This window comes from Danio aesculapii, chromosome 5 (assembly GCF_903798145.1).
Source record: "Danio aesculapii chromosome 5, fDanAes4.1, whole genome shotgun sequence".
Classification (NCBI taxonomy): domain Eukaryota; kingdom Metazoa; phylum Chordata; class Actinopteri; order Cypriniformes; family Danionidae; genus Danio; species Danio aesculapii.
Window position 1 is genome coordinate 49,426,021 of NC_079439.1, and position 23,531 is coordinate 49,449,551.

General features: G+C 35.1%; 1 protein-coding gene across 7 annotated transcripts in view; it reads left to right on the plus strand.

Moving 5' to 3' along the window:
* The window catches only part of mef2cb (myocyte enhancer factor 2cb), a 130,223-nt gene that overhangs the window by 100,818 nt on the left and 5,874 nt on the right, over positions 1-23,531 (plus strand). For 3 of the 7 annotated variants that reach the window (XM_056458387.1, XM_056458389.1, XM_056458388.1), the window contains 5 exons: positions 289-435; positions 3,130-3,274; positions 5,520-5,594; positions 20,706-20,878; positions 22,892-23,021. In XM_056458387.1, coding sequence (XP_056314362.1) covers positions 289-435; positions 3,130-3,274; positions 5,520-5,594; positions 20,706-20,878; positions 22,892-23,021 — 670 coding nt within the window. Of the gene's footprint in view, positions 1-288; positions 436-538; positions 677-3,129; positions 3,275-5,519; positions 5,595-20,705; positions 20,879-22,891; positions 23,022-23,531 lie in introns of all 7 variants that reach the window. The other 4 variants (XM_056458393.1, XM_056458391.1, XM_056458392.1 and 1 more) reach the window with 4 other exon arrangements.

Sequence of the window (23,531 nt, forward strand, 5' to 3'; positions counted from 1 at the left end):
TGAAGAGTTTATTTATTTATTTTGATGGCTTGTTAGTTTTATTTAACTTTATTTCCACTTTCGCTTTTGATCAATTTAATTAACATAGGCTCATTCTGAAAATGTAGCCCTATGTACATTTCTGAAGATCGCAAATAATGTGTATACATACATATATATATATATATATATATATATATATATATATATATATATATATATATATATATATAGCCAAATACTGGATTGGACTCTACACATATGGCAAAGTGGTCAGTGTCTGAACAGTGTATAAACTTGTATTTCCAGACCCTGAGAAAGAAGGGTCTAAATGGGTGTGACAGCCCAGACCCCGACGCAGATGACTCGGTGGGCCACAGCCCAGAGTCAAAGGACAAGTACCGCGAAATCAACGACGACATTGATCTGCACATGATCAGCAGACAGAGGATATGTGTAAGTACCTGCATCTCAGTCAAGCCTCTCACACGTCCTTTCTCTTTTTCTTTTCTTCTTTTCTGTCTGGCTCTCTGTTTGCCCCGCTCGTACGGGCCTTCAGGCGTTGAGCAAGAAGGAGAACAAAGGTGGCGAGAGCCTGGAGCTGGAGTCTGCTCTTGCTCTCACTCCACTCACAGAGGAGAAATACAAACAGATTAACGAAGAGTTTGATTTAATGATCAAGGCTCAGAAGATACCTGTAAGTACAGTGAAGAGAGAGGAGAGGTGCAAAACTAACAGCTCTCTACATACGCTGAAGCTAACAAACATGTTTGGAGAGATATAGCGGCTCATTCTAATTTTGATTTAAAGGGATGGTTCACACAGAAAATGTAAATCCTGTCATCATTTACTCATCCTCCACCTGTTCCAAACCAGTTTGAGATTATTTCTTCTGTTGAACACAATGGAAGATATACTGAAATAAAGAATGATGCGAATAAAACACTCACATTTTTTGGTTCCAAATTTGGTTGTTAGTGTCTGCTTTGTTCTCCAACGTTCTCGTTTTTGGAACAGAAGATACAAATGCATAAGAATGGAGAACCACTTGAGTGTGAGTAAATGGTCAGGAATTTATTTATTTATTTTTGGATGAACTATCCCTTTAATCTCATGTATCTAGTGTATCTAGCATTTATAATAACAGTGCCTTTGTATGCATGGGAGATGATTGCGTTTCTGAGAAATGACTAAAAACAGAGGAAGCACAAAGGCGATTACTGTAAGAAATACAGTCATTTTTGACTCCAGAGTATATGTTGTGCACTGGACAGCCTTTCGCTGATTGGTCTTTAAAAATAGCTACATTTTTATTACATGTCTGAAACAACACCCTGACTGATCTAAACAACAATAATCTACAGTCATGCATGTGCGTTTCTAACTATTCATGTTTGTTGTGGAGTAAAGATCTATCTATCTATCTATCTATCTATCTATCTATCTATCTATCTATCTATCTATCTATCTGTCTGTCTGTCTGTCTGTCTGTCTGTCTGTCTGTCTGTCTGTCTGTCTGTCTGTCCGTCCGTCCGTCCGTCCGTCCGTCCGTCCGTCCGTCCGTCCGTCCGTCCGTCCGTCCGTCCGTCCGTCCGTCCGTCCGTCCGTCCGTCCGTCCGTCCGTCCGTCCGTCCGTCCGTCCGTCCGTCCGTCCGTCCGTCCGTCCGTCCGTCCGTCCGTCCGTCCGTCCGTCCGTCCATCCATCCATCCATCCATCCATCCATCCATCCATCCATCCATCCATGCATCTGTCTATAATTGATTATTATTATAATTTTATTATTATTATTATTATTATTATTATTATTATTATTATTATTATTATTATTATTATTATTTCACTATAATGCTGAAGCATTTTAAGACTGTTAAAGAATAAAATATCTTCATTGAATTTTCTTTAAAATTAAGGTAGGGAACCAAAATTGTATTTTACTATGTCACAAAAAGCTAAATCTGTCCCTTACCAGCAACAAGACAGTAATTGATTTTTATTTAAAGTCACCAATTGTAATTTTTGGTCCATTTCGCTGGTTAAGACTTCATATTTCTTCTTTTTTATTTCTTTATTTCTTTATTCCTTTAACAGGGACAATGTTCTTTAATCCACAGTAAAAACTGTAAATAAGCCAGAGTTAGCCACAAGGGTTAATTTTCATCTGTTGCCCCTGCCAGATTTTACAAAAAGGCAATCTTAAATCAAAAGCATGTTATTACACACAATATCAGTAAATTAATTAATAAAAATAGATAAAAATGTCATTACCAAATCAAGAAAAAATAATTGCACACGATTCACTTTTGCCCATTTCTTTAATTTATATATAAATGTTATTTTAATAATAATATGTAATACCCCTTCATTCAATTGTAAGTGTATTCTAGAAAAGAATGGCTCTAACTGAGAAGACTGACCATGCAATTTTCTCCAGACTTGAACAATCTTCGAAATATTTGGGATAATATAAGTACATAAGTCACTATTGTAGTAATTTGTGTGTCTTTTCATGAAAAATGTTAGATATTGTGCCTTTAAAATCAGTTCTCATAAGATTAGAAAAAAGTCATGAAGCATCAACATTTGTAAAGCTAAAAAAAAGGCCTCAGGGTCTCAAAGACCAAACAGAACATGATGGTTAAGATGGAAAAAAGAACACCTAAAGAAAGCGAAGCTGTGCCCACCAAGACCTTCACTGTGGAGAGAAAATATTTGTCTGCCTGAAGCCATGATTGCTGTGGCCTCGTGAGTTAATGAAGAATGAAAGAGTGAGAACGAGCGAGAGGCTCCTCTTCAGTTCCTGTCAGTCCACGCTCCCCCAGATGAACACTTACAGCCCCTCAGGACACATGGCTACAATTAGGGGCTATTTTGTCCTTAAAAACGCCATATGAAGGAGCAGGCCTCTTCTCAAGGTTAAGCCTGTGTCTTTTGGAGTGACGTGAACAAGGGGATTTAGAGAGATTTAGAGAGTTTAGAGTCATCTCGGCTTGTTCATTTAGGGTACATAACTGAGAAAATGGACTGGAATGCTTCTTGTTTTCTCTTGTTTCTCCTTTGTGTTAGGCTTTTAACTCATTGTTTTCTTCATTCTTTTTCTAGATTGTATTATTAATTCTTATCTTTATGGTATTGCTTGTGTCTTTATGCAGGCTGTGCCCTCTTCTACCTACGACATGTCCATCCCCGTGAATAACCAGATCTACCCAGGTAATCATAACCTGCTTCCACTGGCCCACCACGGCCTGCAGAGAAACAGCATGTCACCCGGGGTCACACACAGACCACCTAGTGCAGGTAAAAACACACTAAACAAGTGTTGCCATGCTTAATTTGACTGCAAAAACAAAACTGTGTAATATAATATACACTACCGGTCAAAAGTTTGGGGTAAATAGGATTTTTAAATGTTTTAAAATGAGCTTCTCCTGCTCACCAAGGATGCATTTATTTCATCAAAAATAAAGTACAGATTGTAAAATTGGGAAATGGTATTTATTGCTCTATAAAATAACTGTTCAAAAGTAGTTCATAATTTAATTTTATAATTTATTCCAGTGATTTTAATGATGAATTTTCAGCTTCATTACTCCAGTCTACAGTCACATGAACCTTCAGAAATCACTCTAATATTTATTATTATTATTATTATTATTATTATTATTATTATTATTATTATTATTATTATTATTATTATTATTATTAATATTATTATTATTATTATTATTATTATTATTATTAATGGTAATAAAAGCGATAATGAGTGGAGTAATAATTTCATTTCTAACTACATGCAATAAGAAAGCAGTTATTTAAAATTGTAAGAAATATTTAACAATTTAACTTTTTTTTTACATTTAGTAAATGTCGCCTTGATGAACAGAATTAAAAACATTGCCTCTGAAACAACTGTTCTATTGTTCGGAGTTAACCAAAGCTAGGAAAGGAAGGAAAATGCAAGGAAAATATTTACTTTAATTTAATTTAATTTAATTTAATTTAATTTAATTTAATTTAATTTAATTTAATTTAATTTAATTTAATTTAATTTAATTTAATTTAATTTAATTTAATTTAATTTAATTTAATTTAAATAAAGGAACACTCTAAACTTTGCAGTTTTGTTTTGTATGCAATTTTTTTTCACAATAGCTAAAATAAACGGTTAGGTAGTGGTGACTTTTATTTTATATTTCTTATTTTCAGCTTAGTGTCTGAAACGTGAAGTTTTGAGTTGAGTTTTCGAAACAAATGGTTGGATTAAATATTGAGAGAGTGGTCAAGATCAGAATCTGTTTGGCATGCCTTTACACCCACAATTATTTCAAATACAGTCACAATTATTACTAAATTGTGAGCTAAAAACAATTCCAAATTTCACAATTCATGCCTTTTTATGTCAAAATTAGTCGAGAAATAGGATATAAACTTTCTTTTGTAAATGTCTGCTTTGTGGATTTTAAAAAGACAGCTGCGGTTGCCACATTGTATTCATATATTTTCAAATATATTGTAACACTTTTGTAACACTATTGTAACAAAGCACTTATTGTAAAATTACAATTAGCTTGATCCCTTGACTACCCTTGAGCTTGACTACCACAATATCAGAAATAAAGGCACAACATTTTTCAAAAGGTACACTTTTGTACCTTAATAAGTACAATTATTTTACCTTTAGGGTACACTTTTGTACCTTCAATCGAGTGATAACAATCGAAGTGAGTGGATGTACACTTTTCTACTTTTTAGCTATTAACATGTACCTTTCAGTATACAAATGTGGACCTGTTAGGTACAAAAATGTACCTTTTGAAAGGGTGCCAGCCCAGTGAAAGGTTTTGTACCTTTATTTCTGAGAGTGTAATTACTATATTGTTTTATAGTATAGAATTAGAGTTATATATGTTTCATATGCTGACAACTGAAAAACCTGATCAATTAAATGTAGCAAACGTTTAAGTGAATGGTCAGCATTCCCCTATTTTTCCATTCATGTAATGAGCGGTATATGCACAGCATGGTCCCGTTGGCTCTTTGTTACTGTAGCGTTGTCTTGCTTCATTACAGGCAGAGTCTCTCACCCACAGCTCTGTCATTAAAACTGCTTTCTCCTGATGCAATCAGCTCTGTATTCCAGGAGCGCTTAGCTAAATATGAGTTTTGGCCCGATCTGCACGCCTCTGACCACACTTGCTCCCCTGCATGCTTAAAAATAAAAACGTGTCATTTGTCTTGGACACCACACTCAAGCCCCGCCGGCCACATCGCTTCCCCTCTCTGAAAAAGTGTGCTTAGGTGGAAAAGGACAGTGTTTTGTTCTTCTCAGACAAACACACACACGTCTCTGTCACCTTATATTTGTCTTTCGGTCTCCTTAAACGCGCTGGGAGGGAGGTAGATCTCTGTGGCTACAGGGAGTTGAATAAATGACCTGACAGTTTTAAGAAGATTTTGTGGTGGGAAGTGGATGTCATCTGTGATAAAGTGACTGAAATATTTCTCTCCGTCTCTTTCTGTCTTTTTTTTCTTGCTATACTAGGTGGTCTTATGGGCACTGATCTTTCCACTGGCGCGGGCACCAGTGCTGGTAAGGACGGCATCCCCACATACTACAGTATGTTCCCTTTCCATCACGTATTCTACTAGCCTAAAAATGCATAATTTGTAGCACTAACCAGCCTTGGAATGAAAAAAGCTAAACATTCTGTTTGGATTGACCTTATTCTTTATGTATAAGAGCTGGCAAAGCCATTGGAATTTTTTTGACTTTGGCACTTCCATTGATTTTTGGACATGCTGCTTGATGTTGAATACTGATATTTTCTTATTATATTATTTCACTTTTATGTATTCTCATGAACAAACTTGTTTTTAGAGCAAGTTGTTTGACCCTTTCTGCCAATTATTAATCCCCCTAGTCATTTCTCCCATAGGCAGCTGAATTGGAAGTTCTAAAACAGAAACATCTCAAAAAAACGAGCACACTTCTGCATTGCAGAATAAGGTCAATAACCCGAGCTGTGTTCACAGTCATTAAGTGAACGGCACTTAACTTGGCTGGTGCAAACTCAGTAGCCCAGAAATTAAATATGCGTAACCCTGGATCACAAAACAAATTATAAGTGTCAATTTTATCATAATTCAAACATAAAGTTGAAAAAATAATAAGCCTTCCTCTGATGTATTCTTTGTCGGGATGGGTCAATATTAGGCAGATTTGCAACTATTTGAAAATCTAGAATCTGAGGCTTCCAAAAAACAAAATATTTTTTATCCAAATGATGTTCTCAGAAATGCCCGTTACTATAAAAAAAATGATTTTGATATATTTATAGTCATGATCACTTCATGGAACATGATCTTTATTTTATATTCTAATGATATTTGGTACAATGATAAACAATTATTTATTTGACCCTTACAATTGTTTTGCAACGTACAACGTTTGTGCTCCAGTGTCTCATATGTATTCAAATTTATTTCCGGGCTATTGAGTTTGTACCAATTAAGAACTCTAATCAAAAAAGGTATTATACATAATATATGCATAATAATAAAATAAATATACACTTTATACTTAAAATCAGCTATATAAAAAATATTTATATATATATAAAGAAGACCTCACTTGTTTACACCCGGTTAGGAATTATTTGGATTATGAATCATGTGCTGTGTTTGTTCCTGGAAGAAAGCTCTGGAAGTTCAGAATCAGTTCTTCCTGATATAGAGAATAACTCCCTTTGGTATCTGCTTTGTGACTTTGCAGGCATTATGCACTAAAGAATGTAGGAAGTGTCAAAAAGCCTTATTTTATCCCCTTAACGCTGGAATTATCACAGTTCTGTAACTACTAGAATGGCCTTAGTGGTCATTCTGACTGTTCATAATAGATTGTAGCGAGTTAGATTTTTTTGTCATATTTATATTTAAAGTTAAGCTTTGAATGTCTTTGAACGGTCATTCAAGGTAGAAATACAGATAACTCTTTTGTGTTTTGTAATTTTGATAAAATAAATATGTCAGAACAAAGCATACACACAATTAGGAAAGGTCTATAGTTATATGGGTTTATTTTAACAAATAATAAAGGTCCCAGGAATTTAAAATAGCAATTTTTTTACATATTAAAAAAGTATTGTTTGTTTTAAGATTATCCATTAGCTAGTGTCCTCCAAAACAGTGACAAAAATTGTGTTTAGAAGATATAAAGCTGATATATACATTCAAAGCTTGAAATTTGTCATTTCTGCCTAAATTGATAAATTTTTTGACATTACCTCATACATCCGTTTCTTTTAAATCTTTACCAATTAAATGCTCTGTAGTATCTGACATGCTCCGCCCATTCAAAACATTTAACTTGATGCGCTTGAGCTCAACCACTCACTCTGGCAGAGCTGTGATAAAACAGGGAGGATAAAACATCTCTCTTCATGTTTCGATTGAGATTACGTCAAACATAGAATAAAAATGCAAATTTCAAAGCACTTCACGGGACCTTTAAGTCACAAAATTTAAAAACAGTCAAAATGACTGCCTCTAGTTCCAAAGAATAAAAAATAATAATAAAATAGCTACTGATCCAAAACCATGTGGTGAACATATGCATTAAACAACCTAGGCTCATTCTAATTACATACCTCTATATACATTTCTGGAGAGAGCAAAATAAATCCCAGGAGCTACGTTTTTTGCAGTTTTTGCTCTACCGAATTCACCAGAGGCCACTGTGTTCGCTTTTTCAGATCTCAAATATCTCTCACGAGTGCCATTCATGCTTGCTCCACTCGAGTAAATGCACCAGAGGCCGCTGTCGACTGACTGACTAAATGACCGATCGACTGACCCACCCTCCTCCTTCCCGAAACCCAACCAATAGTGTTTTCAAAAGCACTGATTGACCCGCCCACCCCCTTCCCTAAACCCAACCTGCTTTCTGAAACCGTTCTTCACAGAACTCAAACCCCATCATCGCGGTCAACTCCTCTCTGCATCTCATGTCCGCCGACGTATATGTCGAGCTACTGGACAAACTGGTAACAGCAGGAAAGCCATCCACACGGAGGTAAGCGGTCAGCTCGTAAACGAGTAAAGGAACGGCGTCATACCACCCCGTAGCGTTCTTTTTAAAGACAAAATGCAGCCATACGTACTTCTGGCTACATAATTCGCGATCTCCAGAAATGTATACAGGGCTACGTTTTCAGAATGAGCCTATGTTGGCATTAAACTACTACCTTACTGAATTTGTTGAAATCATATGCGCACCCTTTTAGAGATATCTCATCTCGATAAGCTTCGTAAATGTCAGATTTTTATTTATTTATTTTTTCAAGAGGTAAACAAGCATATTGGCATTAGCCACACACTGCACTGCCTGACCCATATCCTCTGTTTGTTTGCTTCAAGCTCTTGTCTGAACATGATAGCGAGCACACAGCCCAGCACATCTGCTTTATGTCTTTTTGCAGGATAACCACTATCATATGTTTGGAGTGAAACATACTTGGAATATTTTTTCCAGAAATTGTATATGAGTTTGTGTATACAAGCACAGTCCACTTGAAAGGGACAGTTATACAGTCGGAGTGACGCTTTGACTTGTGGTTGTCTCCGAGTTTCTGTGGACGCTGCGTGTGCGTGTGTCTCTGCCGGGCCTTAACCGCTAGCCAGCGGTCAGTGCAGAAGCATGGCTTGGATATTTAAAGCATGACAGTAGATGTTTTGAACTTGGCTTCTGTGTTGCTGAGACACAGCTGGGTAACCTTGTCTGGCCCGGGGTCTATTGTGTGTGGCTGAGGGTAAAGTCTGTCAACTGACCCCCTCTGCTCACTGTCTCCAGTGCACAAAAGTGCCACTTGTTAGTGTGACCCCGCCGTCCACTTCCAAGGTCTACGGCCATCAAATGTAGCCATTGTGCTGCTTCAGGCTCACACAGGGCATAGTGTGGAGTTGATAGAGCGCAACTCTGGAAACAAGAGCTGTAGAAAGGACACAAGTGGCCTCAGTTCTTATAGAGAATATTTGGCATGAATATTCATGTATCTGTATTCTTTACTTTCTTTTAACTCTGGAACTATCGAGGCAGTCATTTTGACTGTTTTAAAATTTTGTCATTTAAGAATTTTGTTCAAGTAAAGCTCATATATCTATAGTACAACAACATTTTGGGACAGCAGGTCCACTGAGTCTTTTTCTTCCACCACATTTCAGTTGGATCAAACTTAACAAGACTATTCAACCTAATTACATGAAATAAATAAAGTTTAAACATCATTAAATTGTTTTAATAAGTTAAGTAGCATGTTGGCATGAATTTAAAGTGTTTCAATGATAGTATAGAAAGAGATTGCTGATTGATTCAGCAAGGATTTCTTAAATTGTTCAGAAGTGATAGTAAAGACAATTACTTTTTCAAAAAGACTCAATTTAATCAATTCTGTTCATTTGAAGCTTCTATTTATCAAAATTCAGTTATATATAGCTATAGTTTTATAAATATGTGTATATTTTTTAATAGATATGTCTGGTTAGTTTCAAAATGTAATGTGTTACATATTTTTCCAAGACAATATTCAAACAATAGTTTCAAAAGCTAATTTCTAATAGCTCATTTTTTGTGTGTGTTTGCCATGGTGACAGTGCATTTTTTTCTACTTATTTTGCAAGATACTAGTATTCAGCTTAAAGTGCAATGGAAAGCTATATCTACAGTAGGTTATTGTGTTAAATAGAAGTCATGTTAATTAGGCAAGTTGTTGCATAACAGTGGTTTGCTCTGTAGAAAATGTGGAACAAGGGGGGGCTAATAACATTAAAAAGTCAAATAAAATAAAATAAAAAAAAGCTTTTGTTCCAGACAAATTAAAATAAATATGAAAGATGATGTGACTCTAAACACTGGAGTTATTAGTGATAAATATTCCATAATAGAATAAATTAGATTTGTTAGATTTTAATGGTTAAAAAAAATTAATTAAAAATGATCTTACATTAAAAATATTCCACACTATTGCTCTTTTTCCTGTATTTTGGATCAAATAAATGTAGACTTGGTGAGCAAAAGAGACAAAAACATTAAACATATATTACTGACCTTGAACTTTTGTACAGTAGTGTATATGTAGATCATGTATTTAAATGTATTTTTGAAGTTATACTATGTAACAAGGTTTTGCCAAAAGCGTGTCATGTTATGATGTCCAGCGCAGACAGTTATTTATTCGCCCAGCGTCCTGACATTCTCAGACAACCGCAGATCCTCTGCTATGTGTATTTATGTATCTGTGACGCATAGGGTTATGCTGGGAGATAGCGACTGATCAGCCAACACACACACACTACATGAGAAGTGTGCTTTTTCTTTCTTTCTTTAATGGAGTCACATAGCAGGTCCTTTGAGCCTTTTTTCTTCCACCACACTTCAGTTGGATCAAACTTTACAAGCATTTTAACCTAATTACTGTACATGAAATGTAATAAAGTTAAATCTCACATAACTTAAAGATATGAAGTTTAAACGCCATTAAATTGTTTTAATAAGTTAAGTAGCATGTTGGCATGAATTCACAGTGTTTCAATGATGGTATAGAAAGAGATTGCTGATTGATTCAGCAATGATTTCTTAAATTGTTCAGAAGTGATAAAGACAATTACTTTTTCAAAAAGACTCAATTTAATCAATTCTGTTCATTTGAAGCTTCTATTTATCAAAAATCAGTTTTCAAATATTAAAATATGTATTAAAAACACAATTTCTGGGTTTCTACACAATAAAAAAGTTATTAAAACCCATCACTTTTAAAGCAATTAGTTGACTTTACTTAAAAAAGGTGAGTAAAACTTATGGCCCTTAATTAATTAGTTTGCTTAATAACTATTAGATATTCCTTATTAGTTTATTAAAGCGGCATGCATGCATTGTAAAAATAAATCTGGGTTCCACACAATTAATTTGTGTTGGGACAACATGAAGTAACCAAGTTAACTTATTAGTATTTATAAATTTAAGTGGTTTGAATGTAAAACAATTAAGTTTACTCCCAAACAAACTCAAGAAGTGTGTCATTTCAGCTCATTTTAATAAGAAGTAAACAGCAAACATAATTTTTTGAGTGTATGTAAATCTTTCAGTTGCTAGAACCCGAAGCTGACCTTAAACCTCAGCACGGAATCAACAAACACAGACAACAGGATTAAATGAAGCCGTTACACCACAACAAGAAATCCTAGATGGTCCAGCTTGATGGAAAGCGAGCGTGTACTTAACCACACTATAGCCGGTCAGCTTGCGTTGACGCTCAGTGGAAACTCAGGCCGAGTGCATTTACAGTTAAGCCTCCTCTGCGGAGCCCCAGAAATAGAATCGGCTCCTTTATCATGCGTTCACATCAGGCCATTTGTGTGTGAGGAGGGGACCGCTTGCTTCTGGGCAGCTGTAATTTTAGTACTTCCCCATTGTGAGGGTGATAGCTGCGAACAGGGAAGAGACTTATGTGGCTTTGGCAAGGGAAACAGCGTGAGTCATAAGACGGACACTGAAAAAAGGTGCAAAAGCTGTCATTTGGGTGGTGCTCTTTCAGAGGGTACTAATGTGTACCACTTAGGTACCACATTCACATGCTTTAGGTATTGTACACTCTTTTATGCTGATCAAAATTGTGTTCAGATTTAATTAACATCATAAACAGTTTTAAATCAACAACAATGTAGCTTAATATAGCTTAAAGGGACTATTATAATTTTGTCCTTAAAATAGCTTTAAAAAAAATTAAAAACTGCTTTTATTCTAGCCAAAATAAAACAAATATCAGACATTCTGTGAAAATTTCCTTGCTCTGTTAAACATCATTTGGAAAATATTTAAAAAAGAAAAAAAAATTCAAAGGGGGCTAATAATTCTAACTTCAACTGTATATAATGTAAAGTATATAGTAATATAGCTTAAAGGGACTATTATAATTTTGTCCTTAAAATAGCTTTAAAAAAAATTAAAAACTGCTTTTATTCTAGCCAAAATAAAACAAATATCAGACATTCTGTGAAAATTTCCTTGCTCTGTTAAACATCATTTGGAAAATATTTAAAAAAGAAAAAAAAAATTCAAAGGGGGCTAATAATTCTAACTTCAACTGTATATAATGTAAAGTATATAGTAAAATAATATATTGTATATTGTCACACAGCATCCATATTGGCCTAGTTACTTCAAAAATTAACTAGTTACTATAGAAAGTGAAAACTTAAACAAATGACTTCAGCTTGTTACAACTACATTAATTTATTAGCTTCCACTTAATTTATTACAGTGCTCATTAATAAATAAGTTGGAAAAACGTCATTATTTTAGGTGTAAGTTATTTATTTATGCCCTTCCAGCTGCAACCCATCTCTGGGAAAGCTCAATGTATCAACTTAAATAAATATATATAAATATATATATATATTTAAGTTGATACATTGAGCTTTCCCAGAGATGGGTTGTGGCTGGAAGCACATCTGTGCTGGATAAGTTGGCGGTTCATTCCGCTGTGGCGATCCCTGATTAAAAAAGGGACTAAGCCGAAAAGAAAATGAATGAATGATACATTGAGCATAAAAAACATGTGCATAACTGAGTAGGATAAACGTTTTATTCGATAAGAAAAGATGCACATAAACTAATGACCTCCAGAATCAAGAGCGGCTGTCCTCCACGTCTCACGCCTTCAAATCCCACTATGCGTACACTGCGTGTCAGGATTGTCTTCTGAGGTACAGGTCATTTATTAAATGAAGAAAAGATTGACGCAGCTTCTCCTACCGCAGTAAATTTTGTTTTTACTTTTGATATTTGGTGCCAGTTAATAAGGAAGTGAAGATTTTGTTCGCTTTGACTTTTTGGATGGAAGCGCTGCTTAATTTGTACGTCTTTTATAAAATAATCCAGTTTTGCGCATAAAGTTAATTCGTATTTTTGGATGAACACATAGCTACTGATCTTGATAATCTTCTTTAGTTGAAAACAGAAATATTATGCAAAACATATATGTATAACAAAACAATATAATCACTCTGCATCTCTAAAATGATTTATACAGAAATATTGAGTTTATTTACAGTATTTAATGCAAGTACTTCAAAGTCAGCTTTATTGTCAATTCAACCACATGTACAGCACATACAGAGAATCGAAATTGTGTTACTCTCAGGCCCTAGGGTCCATTAACATATAATATCAATACAAAAAGTAGAATTTTAAAAAGAAATTACACTAAATACAATAAAACATATAATATAAAATAAAAATATAAGTGAAAAATTAAAATGTGTAAACAATACAATTACTCTTAAAGGCACATGGCAAGGAGTGCAAACCAGAGTTGTACAGATGTAAAACCATATATAGTGAAAAATACAGTATAATGTAAAAGAGTATATAGTGCAAAAGGCTTGTAAACATGATAATTATGATAAACTGACAGTATAATGTAATAATGTACTTTTATAAGTAACTGTAATTAATTCATTTATTTTCCCTTGGCTTAGTCTCTGCTGAATAAACAACCAACTATATATGTTTTACATAGCAGATGCCCTTCCAGCCGCAACCCAGTACTGGGAAACACCCATATATACGTTTATTCGCACACACATACACAATACAGCCAATTTACTTTATTCAATTCACCTATAGCGCATGTGTTTGGACTGTGAGGGAAACCGGAGCACCCGAAGTAAACCCATGCAGACACTGGTAGAACATGCAAACTCCACACAGAAATGCCAACTGGCCCAGCTGGGACTCGAAATAGCAATCTTCTTGCTGTGAGTGCTAACCACTGAGCCACCGTGCCGTCCAACTGTAATTAAATTACCTAATAATGAAAAGTAATGCCTTATATGTCTCTTCTTCTCAGTGGAAAATTTATTTAGTGACACTTTAACAAGTGACACCCAACAGCATCTACATTTTGCTGCTTTTCTGCTGATTTGCAGTGCTTCTATTATCCTCATTTGTAAGTCGCTTTGGATAAAAGCGTCTGCTAAATGAATAAATATAAATGCAAATGAACTATATGCAAACAGATGCCTTGAAGAAGGAAAAGTGTCAGAAAACAAGACAAAAAATAAAAGAAATAGAAATTAAAAAGTCAGTGTAAAAGTGTAAAAGTCAGTGAGTAGCATGAAAGAAATGAGTTTTGTGCTACTTATTGGCCACCAGAATCCCAGATGTGCTGCTTCTGATCCATAAATCAAGTCTCGGTGGCTCATTCATCACCAGCGTCTCCCAGCGTCCTCGGTTGAACCCGTCGTCTGCGTCTGTCAGCTCTACGCGGGTCACTTTGACTGTGCAGTGGTATTGTTAATAACTAACGACAGCATGCTGGTTGTTAAATACATCTCAACGGTCGGTGTGCTTTATGATTGGCTCAGGTTGTTCTGTCCCTTTAATTAATCTGCACACATCATGAAATCACCAGTTGCTATGGTTAGCAGAGCAGAATAGAGGCTCTATATATTTAAGTGTGAAAATAATTACAGGAAGCGCTTGGATTTGTCGTTAAGGTTTACATAGGGTAAAGTAGAAAAAAGATTCAGTATATTGTCTCTAAACCTTGTATATGGGCTTACTTGGCTTGTTACAAGAAAATAAAATTGCTTATTTGAGTTTTAAAAGTAGAATAAATAATTTCATGTAAGTTCTCACCAGCAGTTGATGGTAGGGCTGGGTGATTAATTGAAAAGTAATAGAAATTGACATTCAGAACCTATAATCGATTAATTTTTTCTAGGTAATTTTTTTTTTTTATTACTTTGCCTACTGCATGTGGAGTTACGTGACTCTGTTAAGCCTTTATTTATACTTCTGTGGCCACTATGCAGCCACATCTGATCTCCGGTCAAGTAGGATGATGGACCCATTCTTGAGCCTTACTTTGTACTACATTGATGATTACTGGAAGCTGCGCCAGAGATGCCTTGAGACGGCATATATCGAACCAGCGATCTTCTTGCAGTGAGGTGACAGTGGTAACCACTGAGCCACCATGCTGCTTTTATTTATTTACTTATTCATTCATTTTTATGAATAGGAACGATTTTGAGTTGAGTTGGAATCATTTTTTACAGCAATCAGCATTATGCCACAAGTGCTGTCGATTGAGCTCATCTCATCCCGATACGGTTTATTATCTTTTAAGTATGGCAATGTATTTTTAGTGGATGAAATGCAGTGTTATTTCCTCATCTCCACTGCGAACAATGAAGTGTGGGTGTTGAAGTGTTCAGAGAAGAGCTCCAGCCAGCTGTTTTTCGAGGCCCTGTATACTTCACAATGTATGAGGAGACAGGAAACGCATCAGTGCACATGGCACATACATGCACCCGCTCACACTCGTACAAAACACGGTCTCTCACAATCACGCTGGTCCCCGGCTCGTGTCCTCCTTATTTCCCTTGAATCGTGCAAATTGCGCTTTCAAAACTTCTCATTTGAAAACAACAACCCGAAGAAAAAAACATCGCCTTCAAATTAAAGATTTTCACCAGGGCGAAATTGCCGAGGACGACATCTGCGTCTAGTTTTCCTCTCGAGTGTATGATTGGGAAATTCATTTATGTCTACCGTATAATTCCTAACCCTCTTTTAAGTGGCGAAAGCCATGCAGCGCTCCACATTTTCCCCCTTGAAACTAAAAAAACAAGAGGGATTTGGTACAAAACAAAGCCTCTGTACTTCTTTCCTCCAATCCATTCTGTTTTTTTTTTCTTCCCAGTATAATGTAACCCTCTAGTACTTTGGAGAAGATGAAGTCGGGTTAGCAATTGTGGGTGAGGAATAAAGATTGCTTGTCTGATCCACTTCTGGTAGTCATAAGAGAAAACCGCATGCGCACACATGCATTTATCATTGATTGCCAAATGATGCCCTTCACTGTCAATAGTTAAGGGCCGTGCATTTGCTGTCCTTTAAAGAGACCGCTGGCTTGGGGGATGTGATGTGAAAGTGGCAACCTTCTGCTACAGATGGGACTTGGAGTGATCACGCATGAAACCATTCAAATAGTTTTTTCCTTCATTTTTATATGTTTTGTAAATGAACCCCTTAAGTGTAACCATACCACCAGGGGGACATTATTGCAATCCATTCCTACACTGTAAAAAGTTATATGATCAATTAGTCATGACAACAAAGTTCATTTTAACATATTAATCTAAGTTAATCATGTTCTAACTTAATTGTATGAGTTACGCAAGCTGTTTTAAGTCAGTTTAAGATAATATAAGTTCAATGGACTCTTAAATTTAATTTGATTCAGCTTTAAAATTTAAGGCAACCAGGATTTTTTAACAGTGTAATCTAATAATTACAAATTATTTATATTGTTGGAAAGGTCTAAGACTTCACACACTCATTCACTTTCCGTCGGCTTAATGCTGGTTAATACTTCTGCATCAAGTGATCGGCGTGACCCACGGCGCATACCTTGCGCATAGCTGTGCATTTATACTTCTGCGTGCTGTTTGTGTTGCTCTGCAATAACACTTCCTAAAATGCCAGCTGCAGTAGGTTATGTTATGTTCCTCTGTATTAAGTTTCGTCACGAGTGTTTTGTTTTTTCTGAATGCTAAAACTCACTCATTTAGAGGTGGGAACCGGCAGACGTGCAACAACTTTAATCAGATAAACACAAAACATCTGGAGCTCCTTCACGGGACTCGACACTTGTAAACACTCGCTCCATCTGGCTCGCGGCTCTCAGCACCGCCCACACTTGGCACAGCTACCAAGCCAACCAATCACAAAGCTTGCGCTATGTGTAGTTGTGACGTATAGTTACATATTTTCAGAGGTGCGCGTCATCCACGGCCAAGGCTATGCGACCGCACGAAGGCTGCGCCAGACTATACGTGTGCACTTGACGCAGAAGTATAAATCAGCCTTTAGTCCCTGATTTATCAGAGGTCGCCACTGCAGAAGGAACCACCAATTATTTTGACATTCATGAAATTTCAGAATACATATTTTATTTTATTTTTTGTTACATATGGGAAGGGTAATAGATTAAAACTCATTTACTGTCATGTTCCAATAATAATAATAAAAAAGATTTTTAGCTGAAACTGTAGTATGTATAAATACGTTTTAAACAAAACAAATACTCGTGGTTCCTGGCGATTTATTGGGGTCTTATGAAATGAATTGATCAGTCTGTGTAAGACAATAACCCTTCTCCAATGGTTCTGAATGTGTTTATTTGATAATCGCATATTATATCTAAAGCAGAGAAATTCAGTCAGTCATTATTCCAGATTATAACAGCATCAGCTCATACATGCCAATTTTAGGTAGTAATGTTGTAAATTTTGTTCAGATTTTTATACAGACTGATATTTTCACTTCATAAGACCACAGTGTATCATCAGGAGCAATGCATATTAATTTATTTTTGCCTGTATGTGTTTTTTTTTTTTTTTTTTGACTCTCAAAATATCATTGGCATTTTGTGAATCACCAGATGTCACAGTTTCAGAAAAAATAAAAGAATAATAATGTCACACAAATGGGTGTTTCCCAGTGTTGGGTTGTGGCTGGAAGGGCATCCACTGTGTAAAACACATACTGGATAAGTTGGAGGTTCATTCCGCTAAATGAAGGGACTAAGCCGAAAAGAAAATGAATGAATGTCATACAAATCTGATCATTTGTGGGTGAGTAAATTGAGAACAAATAAATGTGTTGGGGTGAACTATCTCTTAATATAAAAGTAATAAAAAAGTATTCAGAATTATGTCTGGATGTTTGGCCTAATTGTCTTTTCTGTGCTTTCTAATGAAGTTTTAAGTTTCTCTCTAGTGTTTGGCATCAGTTCTTAAACAGCAAGAGTTAGCAATGACACCTGTCTCTATTCATCAAACACCTGCCTGCTTACCACAAAGCCACAAGAGGAACAAATGAGCCTCATCTCTTTCTCTCTCTCTCTCTCTACTGTCTTCTCTCTTTATTTACCCACACTCCCTCCACATTTTCTTCTCGCAGCTTCTTTAAAGAGATGTGATGCTGCAAGAGTTTGCTCTGAAACAAAAACTGTCTCAAGCAATCTAGCATGCATCCACAATAGTAGAACGCCAAACCTTATAACAGCTCATCCTCTTCACATTCACATACAGTATATGACCTTTACATTCAGAAATGAATATAAGAGTGGATCCAGAACTTGCTTTTTTTTAATACATACAGGAGGATTTATTAATGTTAAATGGTTAGTTCACTCAAAAAATAAAATAAAAATCTGCCATCATTTGCTCATCCCTAGGGCCAGACAGAATCTGCGGATATTTTTTGCTATTTTTACAGATTCCGTGTGGGCCCACTCATCCCTTATTTGTTCCAAACCTTTATGTTTTTCTTTTTTTTTTTGTTAAACACAAAGGAAATGTTCTGAATAAAGCTGCAATCCTCTAACCATTAGAATCTATAGTGTTTATTTTCTACTACAATGGAAGTCAGTGGTTACAGGTTTTGAGCTTTCTTCAGAATATGTTCTTTAGTGTCCAACAGAAAAAAAACACATAAAGGTTTGGAACCACTTGATACACAAATAAATAGTGAGTATTTTTTAATTTTTGGCGGTGAACTTTCCCTTTAATTAAAAGTAAAATCATAAAACTATATAATTCATTCATTCATTCATTTTCTTTTCAGCTTAGTGCCTTTATTAATCCGGGGTCGCCACAGTGGAATGAAACCCCAATCCATCCAGCACATGTTTCATGCAGCGGATGCCCTTCCAGATGCAACCCATCCCTGGGAAACATCCATACACACTCACTTACTCACACTCATACATACGGACAATTTAGCCTTCCCAATTCACCTGTACCACATGTCTTTGGACTGTGGAGGAAACCGGAGCAAATTTTATTTAAAGTATTAATGGTATTGTATATATTACTTTAATTTAACGTGAAATGTTTACCAGGAAAATAATTAACCTTAAAATAAAATTACTAAAAGAAAATAGAAAAACTATAAAAATATTAAAACTAATAAACTAATAAATAACTAATAAAAAATAACAATATCACACCATGAATTATTTAAAACTTAACCTAAAGAGGAAGTTAAAAGCAAATATTAAAATTAATTCATATGATTACAATTGTTATTAAAAACTACAAATTATTGATGGTAAAAATTTATTATACCAAATGCTTTCCTAAATATAAATATAATTTTTTTTGCTAATTTTATCTTATTTAGCTACGTCCAACAGATCGCATTATTACAGTGCTCAGTATAATATATATATATATATATATATATATATATATATATATATATATATATATATATATATATATATATATATATATATATATATATAGGCAATGTATTTTGGTGCATTTAAACAAAACAGATTTATTAAACAGATATATTTATGAAAATAATATTTTAGGGATCAAACATATTTAGAAATTGAAAGATAATACCATTAATTTCAAGCAAAATATTGCAAAAAATGGCAACCTACAAAATTTCAACAAAATTTTTCCTTTTTTTTGCTTCTCTTGATTTTCCATCTTTTTAAAATTTTATTTTAATATATTTCTATAACATATAAATTTGGGTGTACTAGTTTTTGGACCGTTATCGTAAGTTATTTTGTTAGATGAACTCCAGATTTGGCTTCAGTACTGACTAATCTAATGTATATGCACAAATATAATATTGTATAGTTTCCTATTAAAAATATGAATTTAAAAGAGAGATTTGTGTGGGGTGTACTATATATTCTGAGCACTATATGTCTTTCTTTTCTTTTTCATCCTTTTATAACCTGTAATTCTTTGAATGATTTTTTATTTTTTCTGGTTTCTTTTATTCTTGTTTATGTAAAGCGCTTTAAATAGTCATTGTGGATGAAATGTGCTATATAAATAAACTTGTCTTGCCTGATTTTAATATTTTAAAAGTACATTTCGAACAAATCTGAAGCTCAGTTTTTAGGTATTCAGTGTTTAAGGGTTGTGAGAGGTAAAATATCATGTCATAAGTTGAATTAAAAAAATAGTATTTAATCTCAGATCAATTCCAAAGTGAAAAATGCTGATTTTAAACCTAATTATATTCCAAACACGTTCTGCCTACATCTCAGGAACCATTTGAGAAACAATGCAGATTATCTGTGATAATCAGTTGAACTTTGAGCTTGGATCTTTTTACTCAAAGGCATAAAAAAAGCATATTTTGAGTCATAATGACATATAATGATTCATGAATGAAAATCATCAGAGCGTGACGGGGAGATTTGGGGAGAGTTGAATTAGTCTGGTGTGGTTTGATGGAGGGTGAACGAGAGGGTGTGTTTACCAAGCGCTTGGTGCAAATGAATGAGTGGTGGCGGAGGTGAAAGTTGTGTCAAATGGTGTGGAAACATTGAATTGAAAGAGCACATTCTTGCTGAAATATGGTTGCAATACTCCAGAACGGATAAAAAAGCGGTGTTTAATGGCAGCGTGTGGTGAAGGCTCACTGGAAGCGTGCGGAGAGCTGCAGACAGGCCTGAATGGAGGCTTCACAGTAGATGACGCTGGAAATGGTGCATTCTGGTGCAGGCGAGAGACTCAAATGAAGCTTGCTTAAATAGTGTGGCACGCTGAAAGTTTGATGTACTCCATTTGGCTCTGTTGTGTCTAATAGCTTTTTTTTCTCCTCTTCCTTTCTGTCTCTCATTAGGAAACGGCTATGGAAACCACCGCAACTCTCCAGGTCTGCTGGTGTCCTCTGGAGGAATGAATAAAAGCATGCAGGCGAAATCTCCTCCGCCGGTGAACCTGGGCATGAACAGCCGTAAGCCTGACCTGCGAGTGCTCATCCCACCCGGAGCCAAGAACAACATGCCCTCTATCGTAAGTCTATCGCTTTTGATTCAAAATGTCAAATCATTTACTTACTCACTCAAATCATTTACATTACAAATTTAATTTAGAAGCTTAACTAGGTTAATTAGGTTAACCAGGCAGGTTAGTGTAATTAGGCAAGTTGTTGTATAATGATGGTTTGTTCTGTAGACTATCGAAAAACAATATAGCTTAAAAGGGCTAATAATATTGACCTTAAAATGTTTTTTTAAAAATTAAAAACTGCTTTTATTCTAGCCGAAATAAAACAAATAAGACTTTCTCTAGAAGAAAAAATATTATCAGACATACTGTGAACATTTCCTTGCTCTATTAAACATAATTTGGAAAATATTTCAAAAAGAAAAAAAAAAATTCAAAGGGGGGCTAATAATTCTGACTTTGACTGTTTATATTATCTTCATTTACGTCTTATGTATGGGTTTGGAACAAGATGTGGGTGAGTAAATGATGACATCATTTTATTTTTGCGCTGAAGTAAACTCTTTAAAAAATATATGAGACTTAGTTCCTTCCCAATCCCCCGTGCTCCTCTTCTCATTTCCTCTCCAGTAGTTTCATAAACTGATAAGCCCAGGTTAGAGTCCCGTTAGAAACCTCAAAAATACAGTCCCCTCAGCTTTGGTGAAGTCTTGTTTGGTGAAGTAGGTTCACGTAGTGTCAAAAAAAAACAACACTTATTGTCAGCTTCACTAATCCTGGATTTATCGTCCTCCCTTTACCGCAATCAGTCTGAGGATGTTGACCTTCTATTGGTAAGTGACTCAAAATGGAGGCTAAAACTGTAGAGCAGAATGCCATTTGTTCATCCTCATACAAACTGATCAGAGCAATAGTGTTTAGACTTTAGACTTTATTTCGAAAATGTAAAAAATAACTACGAAAAATATTAATAAACAAAGCAAAATAATAAAACAAAAGACTTTTAACTTATATATGTCCGAAAAGAAATAGGAAGTAGCATATGAAGAGTTCAGATGCAAAAACCTCTAAGTCCTGTCTGAAATTTCCACAAAAAAAAAAAAAAAAAACATTTTTCTCAGCCTCCTTTGTTTATGTTGAGATATTTAACTTTAAAGACCAGGAAAAGGACTTATTCTTTGCCATAAAAGTGATATTACTGAACATACACACCGATTCCTGATAAAAATGTTCATATAAGAGGAAAATTCCAGATGGCATTTAGAGGTTTTTGCATCTAAACTCTTTATATGCTTATTTAATCTCATTCTCAGCTCTACATTAAAGTATGAATAACAATCTAAACTAACAATCCATAACGATAAACAATAATCCATAACAATTATTATCATTCTGTCATCTCATTCTTATCTTAACAAACTCCTTTCACACATGTAAAATGGAATAAACTGTAGGCAAACCAATCAAATCTGCTCTTCTTCCATATACATTCTGAAAGTCATATGTTTATACTGATTTTTGAACCCTTGGACATTGCTTCTAGATCTAGTCTGTTCCACATTTTCACTCCACACACACACAAATACAAGAAGACTTGTTAATGTTAAGTGTTTGCTCAGATATAATGCATTGTTCTGATAACAATAGGGCCGTGTGCATGCTGACTTTTTATCAGCGAATAAGGAAAGCTCCAGAGTGACATCTAGTGGTCATGAGAGTCTTCTGGTTTTCAGGTCTTATTGACCCTGCCATCTTCTTCTCTGCTGTTCTCTGCTTTTCTTAATCTCTGCCACATCATTCAGTCTTCATGCCAGTGCGACAGAGAGAGAGAGAGAAAGAAAAAAAAAAAAACATCCAACCTCTTGGCACTGTTGCCTTGGAGACCTTGAGTTTCTATAGCGACCAGTGCCCTATGCGGGATTGTAAATCATAGGTTGAGAGGGTTCAGTGGTGCTTCATGTCAAGTGCTTATTATTATTATTATGATTTTTTTTGTTGTTATTTTGTTGATGAAGATACAGATGCAGTGTGTCCATGTGCTGTAAGTCATCTTTGTGTTCTTCTGCTTTCTTTGTGTAGAATCAGAGAATAAACAACTCTCAGTCTGCGCAGTCACTGGCGACTCCTGTGGTTTCTGTAGCGACACCCACTCTACCAGGACAGGGAATGGGTGGATACCCGTCAGCCATCTCCACCTCGTATGGTACCGGTAGGTTGAAACTGACCTGTCAGAAAACCTCTACACTCAAAACAAATGATTTTTGCAGATTATTTAAACGACTTAATTAAAATGAGCTAAAACAACACACTTCTTGAGGTTTTTTTGTTTTCAGAAATTATCAGTCAACTTCCCAGTACTGGGTTGCAGCTGGAAAGGCATCTGCTGTGTAAAACATATGCTGGATAAGTGGGCGGGTCATTCCGCTGTGGCAACTCCTGATGAATAAAGGGACTAAGCTGAAGGAAAATGAATGAATGAATGAATGAATACTCAGTCAAAATTAAGAGATTTTTGCCTTAAAACAATCTATTTAATTTGTCAGTGGGGTAAGAAAAATAATCTTATTTCAAATATTTCTGGTATATAATGTTGCTTGTTTTAAGGAAACCCTCACTTAATTGTGACTTTTTCTTTCTGAAAACAAAACAATAAAATGTTTGTCTCTAAGTAAGAAAAGCATTTTTGCAGTATATATTTATTTAACTACACTAACAATGA